Source organism: Phoenix dactylifera, unplaced genomic scaffold (genome assembly GCF_009389715.1).
Source record: "Phoenix dactylifera cultivar Barhee BC4 unplaced genomic scaffold, palm_55x_up_171113_PBpolish2nd_filt_p 000840F, whole genome shotgun sequence".
NCBI lineage: Eukaryota > Viridiplantae > Streptophyta > Magnoliopsida > Arecales > Arecaceae > Phoenix > Phoenix dactylifera.
In genome coordinates this window covers 47,474-66,657 of record NW_024068205.1, presented here as the reverse complement: position 1 = coordinate 66,657, position 19,184 = coordinate 47,474, and the positions used below count along the sequence as shown (strand labels likewise).

The 19,184-nt window shown below is 39.2% G+C and overlaps 1 protein-coding gene across 1 annotated transcript; it reads left to right on the top strand.

Annotated features, from left to right (window-relative positions):
- The first annotated feature begins 14,665 nt into the window (after positions 1-14,665).
- On the top strand, positions 14,666-18,713 carry LOC103710547 (LRR receptor kinase SERK2-like). The gene is made up of 4 exons (XM_008796313.3): positions 14,666-15,360; positions 16,077-16,337; positions 16,428-17,285; positions 17,734-18,713. The coding sequence occupies exons 1-4, from the start codon at positions 14,928-14,930 to the stop codon at positions 18,198-18,200; spliced, it is 2,019 nt and encodes a 672-aa protein (XP_008794535.2). The 5' UTR covers positions 14,666-14,927; the 3' UTR covers positions 18,201-18,713.
- The last annotated feature ends 471 nt before the right edge of the window (positions 18,714-19,184 follow it).

The following is a 19,184-nucleotide window of genomic DNA, read 5'->3' as shown; positions in this document are numbered from 1 at the left end:
CAACCGTTTCCCCACTATGTATGCAAGCACGATCATTTTGTAACTACTAGATCGATAGGCATGCCTTATTGGCCTTTCACTTATCCTAATGTAGCTTGTGTTGGTCGTCTTCCCTCATTCAGTCTATATTATATAATTGTCTCGATCTTCTACTGCCTTTCACAACCAATACTTAATCTTTTAGTTTACTTATCCACATCATGGATGAATTCTATCTATTCATCTTGAGTCTCCACCCTTAGTGTGACTTCACAACTGATTTCTACATACCCAATATCAGCAAGAGTCCTGTAATCCTTACCTACTTTGATTCTATTGAACTTGGTCCATGTGACACATCTAGCCGCCAGCTAGATTATCAAGATGTGGTGTAAACAAAACCAAACCATGCAATCTTCCGGCAAATGTTACAAGTGGTCTTGACATGGAGAAGATTTTAGTTTCTTAGATCTTCAAACTTAAATTTCTCTCTAGGCCTCAAACCTAGCATGAGCATCACCAAAACTTTTCTTTTATCAGCTTGCTCATGCGGACCTTCCCAATCATCTTTTTGGTCTAACAGAGAAATTTTGGACAATTCAATTGAAGTCATGTTGATGTGTATCTCAAGAAATGAACCACCATAGACCAATATTACTCCTTTATCATTCTCTGAGAATTGGAGCCTCCCATCCATAATCGCTTTCTATATGGCATTGCAGAGAGTAACAAGTATTCATATTCTAAATCCATCTATTATACCATTTACAATAGTAGGTGACCTTCTGAGGCCTTCTATAATCGGTCTATAAATCACGATCAATCTAGATATGGTGTAAAAAGGAGGTTGGTCCACCTTGTTTTATTGTGATTATGATACACCTATCCGAGATATGATAGTTTAGAAAGCCAAGTTGACCTCAAAGTCCAAAACTTGTCCATCATCCTTGACCTTCTTGGATCTCTATTGAATTCTTAATAAACTTAGGCTTAGTCTTATTGAGCAGGTGAAAATTAAATCCTTAGAATATGGATTAGTCCATACATGTTGGCATAAAAAGCACATTGGGCTAGTATTTTGGACCAGGACCTCGATTTTCACCCTATATTAGGGTGTACTAGTCTAGCCGACTCCTAGTGGCAACTCTAGGTGGCCGACTACTTCTTGAAACCCTTGGGTGGCCGGGAACCTAGGGTGGTCAACTACTTCTAAAAACCCTAGGTGCCCATAAGGTTTTTGATGTCAACAAGGTGGAGAAAAAAAGAGAGTCATAGCTAGCTCTAGTAGAGGCATAGTAATCCTAGTGTGCCTCCTAGAAAAAGAGAGAGATAGGGAGACACAAAAAAAAGAGGATGATTTAGATAAGATGGAGACTACCAAACAATTCTTGGATGGTTTTCTAGGTGGGTATACTTTGTGTGGTTCCCAAAGTGATGGAATCTTAAGGAACATCAAAGTACTTGTAGTGAAAAATTAGAGCTGTTATTCAAGATATTATCGCATAAAGAAGCATCCATAAGGGTTAAAACAAATTATGCTTTCCCATGATGGTGATTTACAAGTTGATCTTTGTGATCCTAGAAGATGATATGGCTGGTAAAGTACATGACACTCTAAGAATTGTCATGCATAACCACTTTAGTTGACATCCTTATCCTCCAGAGCTTTATTAGACTTTGTGTCTTCAAGAACAATAGCCAAGAGGATGCACTTCTAGAAAAAACTTATCTCTCGAGCTTTCCTCCTCTATCTTTATCTCTATCTCTCTCTTCTCATTGAAAATGAATCCCCAGCTTCTATGCCACTCTCTTTCTATTCTCACTAGCATGGGCTCTCTTTCTGAGCGGGATGTGCAAACCAAGGAAAAAATGACACCCTCTCCATTATTAGAGGAGCGAAATGTCCTCCTCTTAAAGTCCTACTCAGACTTAACAAAGAGAAGGATAAGGATGAGGGGATGGCATCCTTATTTTGTCTGTCCCAACTCCTGAGTCATATCTAGACTTCCAGTTATGAAAGAAAAAGGAGGTGTCCACCCGTTTACGATGGGTCATCCCCTCTCTAGAAGAAGCCTCCTAAAAGAAAGGCACCACTAGGGATGCTTAATTAAGCAGGGTGTTAGTCCTAGTTGACTAATTCCTACTTGGGTCCTACCCAAATGGTGTTGATTAGCATGGGACAGGTCTTGCTTGACCTACCCTAGCCCAATCCTAGTACCTAGGCTAATTTTCTAGCCCAACCTCTTCTTCGATCCATTTTAGAATATTTTTAATCAATTAGTAAGGGAATCCTCAACTAAAATCTTATTCTAACTAATCTGAAGATAAATGGCACATGCTAGATGCATTACTAAGATAAATTAACTTAGGTTGACACTCACTAAAGACCAACTTCTTGAAGTCCATTTTTGTCACACATTAGCAATGTGGTCTAGCATGGAGATATGCAGTCAATAGCATATTATTGGACCTCTTAATGAGTAGGAAAAACTAGTTGGTCTATCTATTCTTGCCCAAGCCATGTCCTACACTTCAATTCTCAATCATTCTAGTGTCCTCATATGACCACTGAGTATGGCACTGTTAGGACTTTCAACATACTATATCATGCACATTAAACCCTGAATCACCTTAGACATCTTTTTATAAAAATTCTTGACAAGAAACTTCTTTTAAAAATAATAATAATTTGTAAAATAAGTATTTTCAAAATCCTTTTAAGTTATTGCTTGGGCTATAAACTTATATGTCTGACCATGCCTCTATTCTAATTTGTAAAATTAGTATTTTCAAAAAATTTTCTAGTTATTGCCTAGGCTCTAAGCTTGTATGATGGTTTCCATGTTTGATATCCTGACCTTCACTCATATTTGAATTCAGTAAAACAAAGTGTTCCCTGTCAATGATAAAGTCTAGGGTGTCATGGTCAACATAGTTTTGGCCGGAGAAAAATTATGCTATCACTATCCATTGCAGCAGCTTTATAGATGCAATCCCAGCCTCACCAAAAAAATTAAGCAAATTTTGAGTACCTGGATCTATCCAATCCTCCTCATGGATTCTATCCACTTCAATAAACCTCTATAGTATTTTAGGCCTTTTGCTAGTTCTATGGTTTGTGTGTGACACATACCTTGTGATCATGTAAAGAAAAAAAATCCAGCATTAATCCAATAAATATTCACAATTACATCCAAATGGCTTTTAGGGCATACTCTACTATAATATATTTCTTTATGCATATGGAGGTTGCTCCACCTTGCATTATTGTGATGTGCACATTCATCCAATAATATGAGATATTGCAGATTAGTGAATAAAGTTAACCTTAGAGTCCCAAACTTGTCCACCTTCCTTGACCTTGTCAGTCTCTCTTCATATCTTGCCAAACTCAAGCTTAGTCTTCTTGAGCAAGTAAAAATCAGACCCTTAGTAGAGGGATCGGCTTGTATAGATTGGCGCAAGGAACACATTAGACTAGTATTTTGGATAGGACCTAGACTCACCCTACTTTAGGGTTTACTAGTGTAGTCAACTCCTAGAGGTAAGCCTAGGTTTCCAACTACTTCGAGAAACCCTAGGATGGTTAGCCAAGCCTAGGTTTTCCTAGGTGTCTACCAAGAACTAGGGCTTGTGCCTAGTAGCCACTACGCATGTCTAGGGTTTCCTTGGGCAATGGCATGAGTTATAGGGCTTCCTCACCAAGGCAACTTCTCTATTACATATAAGAAGGAGGAAGCATGAGGTTTAAGGTTCTAGAAGGGTTAGAAAAAGTAAGGGCCACAACTAGGGGTGTCCTAGTAGAGGTGCAATAACCCTAGTGTGCCAAACAAAAATTGAGAGACTAGGAGAGAAGGAAGAAGAGAAGATTTAGATGAGAATGGGACTATCGAGTAACTCTTTGAGAGCATGCAGCTAGGTGCAAGGTGCGAATATTCTATATGGTATCTAGATATTCCTATATCCTTCTTCTTTAACCTCTTTCTATTCTATCATCTTTACAGGCATGCATCTCACTTATTGTGCATGCAATCTACTTATTTCGGTGTTTTATTGAAAAACAACGATCCTATACATGCTTCTAGCATTCTTCTATTGTATAATACCCTGATGGGTCGATCCCATATCCTTCAAATAAAATTTCTAACTTGATTTAACCTTTCCTATTGAAGAAAAACAAGAAAAAAAATGAAAACTAGTCAAATTTATTCTTGATTAAATTATCCACAATGAAATTTGTTATTTCTACAAATTCATTAGTAACATTCAGTATGATAACTCTTCCCTAAATTGGCCATATCCTCCTTATATGGATTTTTATTCATGTCATTTAACATATATTAGAAAATTAACTTGATGTTGAAGGGTAATCTATGACACATATGCACTAAGTTAACATTTGAAAGGTGATTTCTTATCAAATTTTTATAGAACATTGATAGTGTCGGAATGATGAATTCATTGTTAGAAGGTTCACATTATGAGCCTAAGCCATAAGATGACTTTGACTCTACTTTAGCTTTGGAGAAAGACATTGTACAAGTCACTATTGTTGAAATGATCAAACTTCAAGTCTATTTATGAAGATAAAATCCAATCAGCCATCCGATAATATTTTCCTTTGAAAATTTTCATATGCTAGCAGCTTTCTAGATTAAATAGACAAATTGTTGCCATCATAGTATTTTGATATTATGATTTGTCAGATATTAACATTGGTTTTGGGGGTTTTGTGTAGCATCACCCTCTCTACCCTAATGGTGCTGTCAAATAGATCATTAGTAGTACCAGATCAACCCTTATTGTTGACCCTCATCCATTCGCCACACATATTTTCTCTCTGCCAATCTTAATTTCTCTAACCTACTGTTTGCACCACATCTCAACAAGCTAGTTGGTGGCTAGGAGCGAGCGCCATGTGGATTAAGTTGAATGAATCAAAATAGGCAAGAATCATGTGACTCCTGCTAAGCCTAAATATAATTTAGATATGAAATCATATTAAGGGTGAGGATCCAGGCTGAATAGATTGAATTTGGCCATGTTGTGGAGAAGTAGACCAAAGATTAAGTTTTGGATGTAAAACATGGCTGGTAGAAGACTTAGGTGATCTTACCAATTCAAATTTCTAAGAATAAAGGATTCTCTTGCAGAGTTGCAGGCTGAATAAGGGGAGATGGTCAACACAAGCTACACCATAATGAGTTAAAGACCAATAACATATGACTATTAGTCCGGTAGTTGCAAAAGATCGTGCTTGTGCATAGGGGAAAGATAGTTGATGGCAGTTACTAAAACTACCAAGAGTGGAGACTAGACATAGTACAAGTCAGTGCAACTGTATTTTGTAAAAGATTATTTGACAATCAATCCAATCAGTTTATCTTTATTTTTACCTTTATCTAAGTCATTTATCCTAGAAGTAGAAATACTTTAGTTTTGTACCATAACCCAACGATACATCCTTACCACATAGTCTAGTGCAACATCCTTACTGTAGCCCAACATTATACCTTTCTGCCATAGTCAAGAGCTGTGAGGATCCGTGCGGGCGTGTGTTTAGTCCCACATCGGTTATTCGCTGGGTAGATCTTGGGTACTTATACAGGATCAAGGAACCTAAATAATACATTCCGGCTAGCCATTTTGGGTGAGATCCTGGGTTGTTATTAATGGTATCAGAGCGGACCCGGCCCATAACCTATGTGGATTAGGGGACACTGCAGCACAGATCTATTGGGGCTGACCACGGACCAATCATGGTGTTTGTGATTAGATTTGAATAGATATGAACCCTTAGCCTGACGAGGACGCCAGGGCTTGAACGGGGGGAGTATGTGAGTATCCGTGCGGGTAGATCTTGGGTACTTATACAGGATCAAGAAATCCAAATAATACCTTCTGGCTAGCCATTTTGGGTGAGATCCTGGGTTGTTACAAGAGCTATGCCCCCATTCATTTCTCTCTCCTTTGAATGTTGGTATGACGATGGCAAAAGCTCTTGAAGGTCAAGACATCTCGACCCACGCTACTAACTATCCTCCATTTGACCCACATCTTTCCAGCTACCCTAATGTCAGTGGCATGCTGGCGCATGCATCCAAACCTCCCCCAATCTAGCTTAATGGGTCATCCTCTATCTCAATCAATTGAGCTCTCCAAGGATCTTGAGTTCCCTAGTTTGCTTGGAATGGGATAAAAAAGGCAGCAATAAATTTTCTGGCATGTCTGGTGGGAGATTGCATAGTCATCATCATATTATCTCTGACGTAACCCTACATAATTATCATCATGTTGTTTCCTGTGGGACAACTGTGTAGATATCATATTGTCACTATCAAAGAAAGCAAAGGAAGCAACTATATAGAAAGTGACCGCTATACAGAGGCCACTTTGGAGGGGTGTATAGCATCTTCAGCTTTAATAGGCAAGATGGTTTAAAAGACTTATTTCCGTAATCGAAGCCAATTCACAAAGCCACAATATATTCTAGTTAGTCCTATATTGAAGACAGTCATGCCTATCCTTATAATGGATGAATCAAAATTTATAACCTATGTAACAACCCATAATCTCACCCAAAATGGCTAGCCAGAAGTTATTATTTGGGTTCCTTGATCCTGTATAAGTACCTAAGATCTACCCAGCGAATAACCGATATGGGACTAAACACACGCCCGCACGGATCCTCACATATTCCTTCCGTTCAAGCCCTGACGTCCTCGTCAGGCTAAGGGTTCATATATATTCAAATCTAATCACAAACACCACGATTGGCCTGTGGTCAGCCCCAATAGATCCGTGCTGCAGTGTTCCCTAGTCCACATAGGTTATGGGCCGGATCCGCTCTGATACCATTTGTAACAACCTAGGATCTCACCCAAAATGGCTAGCCGGAAGTTATTATTTGGGTTTCTTGATCCTGTATAAGTACCCAAGATCTACCCAGCGAATAACCGATATGGGACTAAACACACGCCCGCACGGATCCTCACATAATGGTGTGAGGCCCAATAGTCCCACATCGGAAAGACTCGTTCTAGAGCCTGAGCATATGAGGCGGGTGTCTCCTAATCCTGCAGACGCGTTTTGGGAGGAAAACAAAATCGGGGAGGGGTGAAGGACGCTTGCGTGAAGCTCCGGAATCGGACAATATCTGGCAAGGGAGCCCCGCGGTCCCTCCTCATGTGGTCCCCACGTGGGCACTGGGTGCCTCACGTGCCCCGCGGAGGTGGGGGCGTGACATTTGGTATCAGAGCCGAGGACAGCTCTTGTTCGATGGTGGAAAGGGTGTGAGGCCCAATAGTCCCACATCGGAAAGACTCGTTCTAGAGTCTGGGCATATGAGGCGGGTGTGTCCTAATCCTGCAGATGTGTTTTGGGAGGAAAACAAAACCGGAGAGGGGTGAAGGATGCTTGCGTGAAGCTCCGGAACCGGACAATATCTGGCAGGAGAGCCCCGCGGTCCCTCCTCATGTGGCCCCCACGTGGGCACTGGGTGCCTCACGTGCCCCGTGCAGGTGGGGGCGTGACAACCTATGTATGGAAGTACTAGATGCAAGAAGAACTAGAATAAGAGACTTTGGCTTATCAGGAAGTAACAGTCGAAAACTACATAATGAAGACCTTAAAACCTATTAATTGAGGAATTGCAAAAATTACATAAGCAAAGTTGTAGTAGATTGAACCATCAATGGATGTTTTTGTTGGATTTCCCAGTGCCCTAGGGCGCAGCGGAAGATACGGGATTATAAAATTTTCTTATAAATCCCATTATATAAAACCCTAATAAGCCAAGATCGCCTTAATAGTATAACCAAATAATGTAGAAAATATAATTTTGATATAGAAGAATACCTATCACGCTATATCCAAGATGTCTGCTATATTGTTCTTTATGTCTACTCGTTCAATCTTGACGTCTTGTCTTTCGATTATCTCTCGAACAAGGTGGAAGCGTCTCAAAATGTGCTTGGATCTATGATGAGACCTTGGTTCCTTAGCCTGTGCAACAGCTCCAGTGTTATCGCAATAAACTGGGACTGGTCCGACAATCTCAGGAACTACACCCAGCTCTGTGATGAACTTCTTCATCCAGACTGCTTCCTTAGCAGCTTCACTAACAGCTATGTATTCTGCCTCAGTAGTTGAGTCAGCTACAGTTTGCTGTTTGGAACTTTTCCAACTCACAGCTCTACCATTCAAAGTGAAGATATATCCAGAGATTGACTTGCTATCATCTGGATCAGATTGAAAGCTAGAATCTGAATAGCCTTCTAGTTTCAATTCTGATCCTCCATAAATCAGAAAAACATCTCTAGTCCTTCTCAAGTATTTGAGAATGTTTTTCACAATTTTCCAATGATCCTCTCCGGGATCTGCCCGAAATCTACTTACCATACCCAAGGCATAAGCTACATCAAGCCTGGTACATAACATAGCATACATGATCGACCCTACTGCCGAAGCATAGGGAATAGAACTCATTCTATTCCTCTCTTTAGATGTCTTAGGAGACATCTTCTTAGAGAGACGTATGCCATGACTCATAGGTAAGTAACCTCTTTTACTTCCTTCCATGCTGAACCTCTTCAGCACATTATCAATGTACCTAGACTGGGACAAACCTAGCATCCTTTTAGATCTATCTCTATAGATCCTTATACCAAGTATATAGGATGCTTCACCCAAGTCTTTCATGGAAAATTTCTTTGATAACCAAGTCTTGACCGATTGCATCATTGGAACATCATTTCCAATGACCAATATATCGTCCACATATAATATCAAGAAGATAATAGCACTCCCACTAGTCTTCTTGTACACACAAGGTTTATCTATATTTTTAATGAAGCCAAACTCTTTGACTATCATGTCAAAATGGATGTTCCAACTTCTAGATGCCTGCTTTAATCCATAAATGGATTTCTTAAGCCTACATACTTGATTTGCTCTCCCTCTTGAGACAAATTCCTCTGGCTGTGTCATATAAACCTCTTCCTCAAGGTGACCATTAAGAAAGGCGGTTTTGACATCCATCTGCCAGATCTCATAATCATAGTATGCAGCTATAGCAAGCATAATCCGAATAGATTTGAGCATAGCTACTGGCAAAAAAATTTCATCATACTTAATTATTTGATTGAACCAATCTTCTTCTTATAGACCCATTTGCAACCTATAGGGTTTACACCTTCTGGTGCATCAACCAAAGTCCATACTTGGTTGGTATACATAGAGTCTATTTCGGATTTCATAGCTTCTAACCATTTGTTAGAGTCATTACTCATGATAGCTTCCGAATAGGTCAGAGGATCATCATTTTCGACGATGTGGGCTTCATCATTCTCAATGATAAATCCATACCTCTTAGGTGCATTTCGCACTCTATCTGACCTTTGGAGAGGAGATGTGTGTTGTGGTTGTACTTCATCAATGGGTACATCTGGTTGAAGAATTTCTTGTGTTTCTATTTGTAGGTCTTGAACTTCATTAAGTTCAATTCTTCTTTCACTGCCCTTTTCTAAGATAAACTCTTTTTCTAAGAAAGTAGCATGCCTACTAACAAATATCTTTTGTTCAGTAGGGTAATAGAAGAGATATCCAATACTTTTTTTGGAATATCCTATAAATGTACATTTATCTGAATACTTATGTAGCAGTTTCTAAGGTATAACCCCAGAAGGAAATAGGAAGATCTGTAAAGCACATCATGGACCTTACCATATCTAATAGAGTACGATTCCTCCGTTCAGCTACACCATTTAGTTGTGGCGTATACGGAGGTGTCCATTCAGAGAGAATGCCCTTTTCTTTAAGATGATTTAAAAATTCACTAGAAAGGTATTCACCTCCTCGATCAGATCGAAGGATTTTAATACACTTTTCGGTTTGTTTTTCAACCATACTTTGATACTCTTTAAACTTATCAAAGGCTTCGGATTTATGTTTCATAAGATACACAAATCCGAACCTTGATAAATCATCAGTGAATGTGATGAAGTAAGAGTATCCACCTCTAGCTGAAGTTGTCATAGGACCACATACATCTGTATGTATAAGTCCTAATAACTCACTTTCATATTCATATTTTCTCAATCTTTTAATGATAATTCAAATAATGAAACATTAGAAACTCTTTCTAATTTTCATTCTGCTTTGATCAAAGGCTTTCTGAATTATCATATGTTTAGAATAAATAGGATGCTATCTTCTCTTACTAGAGGTGATTAATTCCTTGTTGACCTACTCATAATCTTCGTACACAATTCACCATATCCAGAAGACCTCGTACATAACTTATTGTCATGAATGAGTGTAAACCAAAATATGGGTTCATGTGCACAAGATACCATGGTGATCTCAGGTCATAGGATCAGTTGCACAACTCCCACTAAGAGAATCATCTTTTGACATGTAAGTAAGACTTCATAAAATTTCTCTTTGTAGGTCAATTCAGTGAACTCATTCCTCTAATGAGCACCCACATCTTTGTATTAGTGTCTCCACACAAATGATTGTGAGATCAATCATCCTCTGCATCGAGCATACATAAGACATGCCAGTCTTTCCGGTAATCATTGATCCCCGACTCAATGTACCAATGACTGAAAATATTTAAGATTAGGATTTTCTGATTCTAGTTTTCACCACTGTTGGGTTTCCCAGTGCCCTAGGGCGCAGCGGAAGATACGGGATTATAAAATAGATAAGCAGCAAATAATAAAACACAATGCCTTTATTGATATATATCGAGTGTCAAAGTACATGATTTGGAGAATTACAAAGAGAAACCCATCAAATGATTGGCTTATAGGGCATCTAACTAGTATGATCTCATCATAGTCTTAAAACCATTGCCCTAATCTAAGGAGTTTATCATAAATATAATCAACAGCATATGATAAAACATAATGCCTTTATTGATATATATCGAGTGTCAAAGTACATGATTTGGAGGATTACAAAGAGAAACCCATCAAATGATTGGCTTATAGGGCATCTACTCTTTCAGTTTTAATCAGTGTCTGGCCGAAACCAAAGACTGTCAGTCCTAGAGAGATTTAAAGTGTCACTGGCAAGTTGGCAAAATCTCACCGATAGTAGTTATTGTCATTTGGATAGGAGTAAAGGTAAATGCATAATGACCTCTTGACACTGGCCAATATGACAATATAAGATTGATTCGGCTTGGTGCCTGGTATTATAAATGACCAAAAATCCTCATATATATTAAGGATAGTATGGATTTTAATGCTATGTGAAAAATCACTAGAAGATTGAAGAAGTGATGAATTCAATCTAAAAAGCAAAATACATAATAATATTATATATTATTTAGTGAATAATTCCATAAAAGTTTTGGCCAATGGGCCAATATATGAATTTTGTTCTTCATGCCTTTTGCAACTTCTCGGTTCCATTCATTTTGGAGAATTTGGAGTGTCAGTTCATAGGCTTATCCATGAATTGTACTTCTCAACAGATGTCAGCCAGCTTTGCATCAAGGGATCGAATTCTTCTAACCAACATGGAAGATTGTTAGCCCGATTTGCCAAGAGGTAGGCCAATGCTTAAGTCCTTAGAATTATATTGAGAGAGACACACAAGTAAAGACAAAGATAAAAGGTCATGTAATTTTATTGCTTTTGACTAATATAGTTATATGAATACAAGGCTGAATAAGTAAATACTCTTAAACTACTCACTCTCTCTTAACATTGGCTGATAGGTCTTTAACCTTTGTAGGCCTACAAGAGCTTTAAGACGATCTGATGCTCTACCTATCACACTTCTTCATTCATTGTAGTGTAAGTAGAGCAAGTGTAGCAAGCTTTGAACTCATGTGCAGATATTGTTGATAGGAGTGGAAACATAAAGGATCTGTCCGAACTAGCTTGAAGAAGGTGAGAGCATAGTTTTAGCCGAAAGCCTATTGGCAAGACATTGAGTTTGCCAATTTGGAAGCCCTGAACCAAGTAGCACGTTGTTGGTGATGGTATTCCAATTCGACAATATCACTTATTAATGTTGACATTTGATTTCTAACAATATTCTAATTCAGCAAACTAGTTGGGAGTTAAAAGCACCAGCCCATACTCAAGCTCACTCATTGTAGTAAGGGAAGGAAGAATAGGAGGAGGCATAAGAATAGTCAGAAAGAATAAAAAGAATGAGTACTAGAGAGAGAGAGAGAGAGAGAGAGATGCATGGCCTATTTATAAAAGAGAAACATGCCTTACGAGAAGGTAAATCAAAATCTCCATTAATATGAAAGATAATGCTAATTTCCAATGGATTTGAAGGATCCTTCAACCAGTGTGTAGGCTATTTTAATACCCAAAAGTATTCTACATGAGGAGACGTGATAGGAGAGGAAGGTTTAGTGGAATCAAAAGAGAAATGAGTGAATTGCTGAATGTAGATGCTTCGATAAAAGGCGACCCTCGGTCAACATATCAAAAATAGAATTGTGAGACTTTTATTCTAAACATATTGAGGAGGCGATGATGAGTATCCCATTAGCTGGTGATCCTCAGCCAACGAGATGTGGAGGGCATTGTTTATATCACATCTCAACTATCTAGCTTGCGATCGAATCAAGTGTCATATTAATTAAGTTGATCAAATCAAAGTTGTGAAAATCATGTGGCTCTTTTAAGTCTAGATAAATTTCGACTATGAAATCACACTAAGGATGGGGATCCAGGCCAAACAAATTGCATTCAGTCGTGATGTGGAGAAGTTGACCGAAAGTCAAGTCTTGGATGTGAAAGACGATGGGCAGAAGACTCAGGCAATCGTATCAATCTCAGATTCTCCTGAATAGAGGATTTCTTTATTGGTTGAATAAGGGGAGACGATCAACACAAGCTATGTCGAGATAAGTTGAAAGCCAATAAGATATGACTATTAGTCTCGTAGTTGCAAAATGATCATGCTTATACATAGCAGGAAAATGGTTGACAACTATTATAAGAAACTATCGGAATGGGTAGTTATTGTATTTATGGGTAGTTGTTATTATTAATATAAATAAGTGAAATTATATTTTGTGAAGAATCCTTTGATAATTAATCCAATAAATTTATCTTTATATTTACATTTACCATAGTCATTTATTCTAGGAGTAGATATAACTTAGCTTTCTACCATAGCCTAGTGCTATACCCATACAATAGCCCGGCACTATATTCCTACCATAGCCTAGCATTGCATCCTTCCATTATAGCTTATTCCTATACCCCCATATCCACCTCATTTAAAGGGTGGTGTGACAGCAGTAAAAGTCTTTGAAGATCAAGACATTTGTTATATTATTAGTAGTATATTATACTATTATTATAATAAGATTATATTATATTATAATTATGTATTTCTATAATAATATATATTATACTATTATAATGTAATAATATAATATAATATAGTATTTTTATTAATTTACTATTATATTATATTATATTTATAATATAATAATATATCATGATATTATATGATATAATATAATATGTAATCATGAGATATGTTGGTAGGTATTTTGGTCATTAGAAGAATTTTATAAAAACTAAAACAGTTTTCCGACATTAATCGAAAAGTATTTTTTGGGAGAAGCTCTATTTTAGAACTTTTCTTAAATAGCCATTTTCAGCTTTCTCACAAAGCCAAAACAATTTTTTGATTTCTTACCAAATATCACTATATTATTTAAAAATATTTTTGAGGAGATAGAAAGTATTTTTTAGTTCGCCAAAAATTTTGCCAAACAATAATGCTGCCACCGATCCACCTGGAAACAGCTGAACCCAGTAACCCACACGACCCCTTCGCGTAGACTCCAAATCGCCGAGTAGAGAAAGCTTGCACAACAGTCCACGCGAATCCGGAGTAACGTCAGGTGCAACTCCGTATACCATTCTCCCTCAGCTATCCTCCAGCTTTAGTAATTGCACCGCAACAAACTCATCAGATGGTCTTCAAACCATCAGACCAAATTCAACATCATCTGTACCAGATATGCCATTTCCAAAGGTTCCAACTTTGTCGTTGGACTCAACTCACAATCCTTATCTGTCCTCTTATCTTGCGCTTTCTCACGGGGTCGGTCGGGTTGCATCTTTCGCCCGAAGGTATGATTCATTGTTTTTACCCCGTGGACTGTTGTTTGGCACAGATCTCCAAGCACTACAATTTTTTTTTTTTAAATTCATGGATGCTCATCTTACTATGGTATACATGCAGCCAATTGAATGAAGAGCAAAAATTTGATAAAATGGTAAAAGAGAGACCCTTTGGTGTGTCCAAAAAATCTTTTCAAAATGCTCTGCAGCATAGAAGATAATCCATTTTGTAACTCTGTTTATCTTTTGATACATATGCACTTGCTGCAGTCTTCCATCATTCATCATTCGACCAATATTGTAGAGTAAAGAGCTCCTATCCTTCTCCATCCTTTCTCTTATATTCAATCGGTTATTATGGTCGAATCTTCTTAAAAAATGATGCGCTCCGCCTCCGTTGGGCAATGCCTGTTTCATTCATAAGCGACTGTTGCGCGGCAACGGTGGATTCGCGGGAAGGAACGTAAATCCTTCGCAAAAGATACACCCCAATCCCCTTTCTTAATTATCTACTTTCTCCTTTATATAAATTTTTCTCCCTCCCATCCTTGGCTTTTTCTGCCCCCTCCTTTCTTTCCTCCAAGGTTAACTGCGCGCTCGACTTTTCCCTTCTCACCTCCGCTCCCAATAAAAACTCTACCAGGCAAGGATAAAAAAGACTCAGGAGGGAGAGATAACTTCGTCTTCTCCATTGCTTTGGATTCTCTCCGCAGCCTTCTCTCCATGACTGTCTTCCTTCCTCTCCCCTGCTCCTAATAAAAACTCCGTCAAAAGAGAGAGAAGACACGAGAACCAGAGAGAGAGAGAGCGAGCTTCTTGTCCTTCTCCATGGGTTTGGCTTCTTTCAAGTGCCTTCTCCTTTTCCTACTCTCTCTTCTTCTCCACCCAGAGACTATCTGGGGAAATGCAGAGCTGAGAGCGCTCATGGAGGTGAAAGCGGCGTTGGACCCGGGGGGGCGGATCCTGAGTACATGGACGAGCGACGGGGACCCGTGCGGGGGAAGCTTCGAGGGCGTGGCGTGCAACGAGAACGGGAAGGTGGCCAACATCTCGCTCCAGGGGAAGGGCCTCGCCGGCTCCATCTCGCCGGCGGTGGCGGAGCTCCGGTACCTCTCTGGACTATACCTCCACTACAATGCGCTCTCCGGGAAGATACCCAGAGAGATCGCTAACCTGAACGAGCTCAGCGACCTCTACCTCGACGTTAACAACCTCTCCGGCGTTATTCCGGAAGAAATCGGCAACGTGGCCAGTCTCCAAGGTGAGTATAAGTATATATAGTACGTTGGATGATTTAATGGAGAAAGATTGCAGACTTGGACTTCTTTTCGATGTTTTATCTCAAGAAAAGCAGCTTTTTTGGCATTTTTCTCACCTTGCTGCCTGGAGTTTCTTTCTTGGAGTTTTAAGTTAGTAAACTAGAGAAGATATGGTACGTTTCAATGATTTGACCGAAGAAAGAACGGAATTTGATTGCGGATTCCTTTGTTTTAATATATACAGAACCTCAAAGTAGTAGTTTTTTGGCATTTTTCATTTTTTTAAAGATTTCCGTCGTCATCTGGTGTTTTCTGTTAGTAATAATGGATTTGGCTCTGGTTTCTGGGAGCATTTGGATTTATTAGGTATCACTATTTTCTCTAGAGAATTCTTGTTTTCTCTGTTCTGTGCTGTTTGTTTTAGTTTTGGTGGTGAACTTGACTAAAGCTCTTCTGCAATCAGCCTAAGTGAAAAAGGTTAAATTTTGGTGTTGCATTTGAGATTTTCTTGCATTCTGTACATCTGTGTTTCCTCTGTTTAAGTTCTTCAATCTTAATTTCATTGACTAACATTCAGAAATATCTCTGTCTTTCATGCATCTTTTTAAAAATTTCTCGAGTTAGCATCTTCAAATTGGTTTTAAGTTTTCTTCTTCTTTTTTTTTCAATTCAGTTTCTCACATTTATTTTTTCTTGCTTGCATTCTTTCCATGTGTAGTTCTGCAGCTTTGTTGTAACCAGTTGTCTGGGAGTATACCCACCCAACTGGGGCTTTTGAAGAAGATTAATGTTCTTGCCCTGCAGTCGAATCACTTAACTGGTGCAATCCCTGCAAGCTTAGGGGATTTAACTCAGTTGATGCGATTGGATTTAAGCTTTAACCAGCTTTTTGGTTCAATCCCTGTTAAGCTAGCTCAACTCTCCCAGTTGGTAGTGTTAGATGTTAGGAACAATTCACTATCTGGCAGTGTTCCTTCTGGTAATTTGCTCTCTTCTTGTTAAGCTTGATTTCTTCATTATTGCTTTGTTAAGCTACCTTTGTGAACTGATTCAAGACATTTGGTTGAAGATTTGAAAAGATTGGCTGATGGATTTCAGTATGGGAATAATGCTGATCTTTGTGGAAATGGATTCCCTTCTCTGAGAGTTTGCACTTCTTCTGATCTCTTCAATCCCAATAGGCCTGGTGCTGGTATATTACCGCAGGAGAATCCATATTCGGCTAATCTCAACGTGCACTGCAACAATACCCACTGCTCCAACTCTTCAAAATCAGCTGTAGCAATTGTTGTTGCCATTGCTGCAGTTGTGTTTGGAGGAACAATTTCAGGCCTTTTGGCCTTTTCCTGGTATCGACGCAGGAAGCAAAAGATTGGCAGTCCATCGGAGGTCTCAGATAGAAGGCTTAGCGCCGATCAGACCAAGGACTTTTACCAAAGGAGTGTTTCTCCCCTCATCAGCCTTGAGTACTCTAATGGGTGGGATCCTTTGGCTGATGGGAGGAGCAGCGTTGGGTTCTCTCAGGAAGTTTTACAGAGCTTTAGATTCAATCTAGAGGAGGTGGAGTCTGCGACTCAATACTTCTCGGATGTTAACTTTCTTGGAAAAAAGAGCAGCTTTGCTGCAACTTATAAAGGGATCCTGCGAGATGGGACCATGGTTGCAGTGAAGAGAATCAACAAGACAAGCTGTAAATCGGAAGAGGCTGAGTTCCTTAAGGGGTTAAAGATACTGACTTTGCTGAGACATGAGAATCTTGTTGGGCTGAGGGGATTTTGCTGTTCGACAGGAAGGGGAGAATGCTTCCTTGTTTACAATTTTGTTGCTAATGGAAGCTTGTCACGGTATCTGGATGTGAAGGGCGATGAAAATGGCCGAATTCTAGATTGGCCCGCAAGAGTTTCTATCATCAAAGGCATTGCCAAAGGTATTATAGTTACATATAACAGTTGATGGATGGTTCCTTTTGTTCATCTTTATTTGTTCCTTTAAGAATAGTCCATTTAGTTCAGAGAGTGTGTGATATGAGAAACTAAATGAAACAGTGAATTTTGATTGAGGTTGATTCCTTGATGCTTGTTGCGAATTTTCCTTTACATATTATCATCTTTTCTGAAATTGAAATTGAAGTGAAGAAAATATAATATTAATGAGTCCTTTCTACTGAATGAATACATCTTTGCTGAGACTTCATTTTGCAGTCTCCGAACTCATTAAAACACATTTTGCAGGATACTGGGTTAATTTTCTATATTTATCGTTCTCTCTATGAATCATGAGATTAATAGGCATCGCAGATTACATTGAAATTCAAATGGCTCCTTCTCAATTCTACCACCTTTGTATAACTTCATCTTCTTCTCTTTCTTATCTAGGCATTGAGTATTTGCACAGCAACAAGACAAACAAGCCCTCTCTGGTTCACCAAAGCATATCGGCGGAGAAAGTCCTTATCGACTATCATTTTAATCCTTTGCTCTCTGGCTCCGGCCTGTACAAGCTTTTGGCCGATGATGTTGTCTTTTCGACCCTCAAAGCCAGTGCTGCCATGGGTTACTTGGCCCCTGAATACACTACTGTTGGCCGGCTTACCGAGAAGAGTGATGTGTATGCCTTTGGCATCATTGTGTTTCAGATTTTAACAGGGAAGAGGACCACTCACTTACGGCTGGGAGCCGAGTCTGGAAATCTTGAAGACCTTATTGATGAGAATCTAAATGGCAACTTCTCCAAGCCAGAGGCAGCTAAATTGGCAAGCATTGCTTTACTTTGCACGAGTGAAGCTCCAAACCAGAGGCCAACAATGGAGGCCATCCTTCAAGAGTTGAATAGCAGCTGCTGAAAGTGGCTTGTTCCTGTCGAATTTTCTTAACAAAGAATCCAAAGTCCTTGGCTGAAGAGAAAGGGAAATGTGTTGCTGATGCAGAACCATTTGGCTGTCCTTTACATAGGATTTGGATCTTGTAATGTGTTTTATGTCTGACTGGGCTTATTTACCCTTGTAGGGGGTAAGAGCATGTGATCTCTTTATGGCTCTTGAGACAATTAGAGAGGAAACAGATGAAACCAGCTGGTGTAACTTTTTCTTTTCTTTGATCCTTGTGCGTCAGAATAATGTCCAAATTCCATATTGTGTAGATTGTGAGATGATTCCATGCAGAAAGAGCCAAGCGCTTTGGGCAACATGTGATTCCCATATGGATGCATGTCTTTTGTTGTGGCCTACTTTCCCAAGTGTGGCCACAGGCAAATGACAACTAATGTCTGTGGTCATTCTGCTCCTCGGAATGGGACCATTCTGGATGATGGGCGTTCGGCAAAAACTCATAAATATTAAATTTTGTTGCTTCCTTCTGGTTGTGGGCCTTTAGATGTTCCTGTAGTTTTGTCTCGGTTTGATGCAGTGTTGATTAGGTGGTGCTCCAGTGTAATGGACTCCAATGGTGGGCAACCAATCTAGCCTCACTGACATGTATCCATACAGAGAGGCCATCAGGGTGTTTAAGATTTATATTGATTTGTTTGATGCTGCTAGCCTGCTACTTTTGCATGCAAGTCTGAGACGTTGTAAGCATACCTTTTGTTGGGGAAATCACTCTATGGAATGAGAGAATAAGACTGCCGGCCTGAACAAGGCTGTCTCCAAATGCTGAATGCAGCAGAGAATTCCTGAATCCTGCCTGCATGCTTGAACTTTTTAATATTTTTTCTGCAAAGAAATGGCATGGTTAGGATTGTGAATTGATATCCAATTTCTGAATCAATTGTGTCATAGTGTGGCAGCCTATAGCAAACAAAGCTCCACTACTTTTCATGCTGCAGCCAA

Bases quoted from the DNA above. Each gene is read 5' to 3' on its own strand.
- LOC103710547 (XM_008796313.3), top strand. From the start codon at position 14,928: ATGGGTTTGGCTTCTTTCAAGTGCCTTCTCCTTTTCCTACTCTCTCTT. The intron at 15,361-16,076 runs GTGAGTATAAGT...TTCCATGTGTAG, and splicing joins CAACGTGGCCAGTCTCCAAG to TTCTGCAGCTTTGTTGTAAC. The intron at 17,286-17,733 runs GTATTATAGTTA...TTTCTTATCTAG, and splicing joins CATCAAAGGCATTGCCAAAG to GCATTGAGTATTTGCACAGC.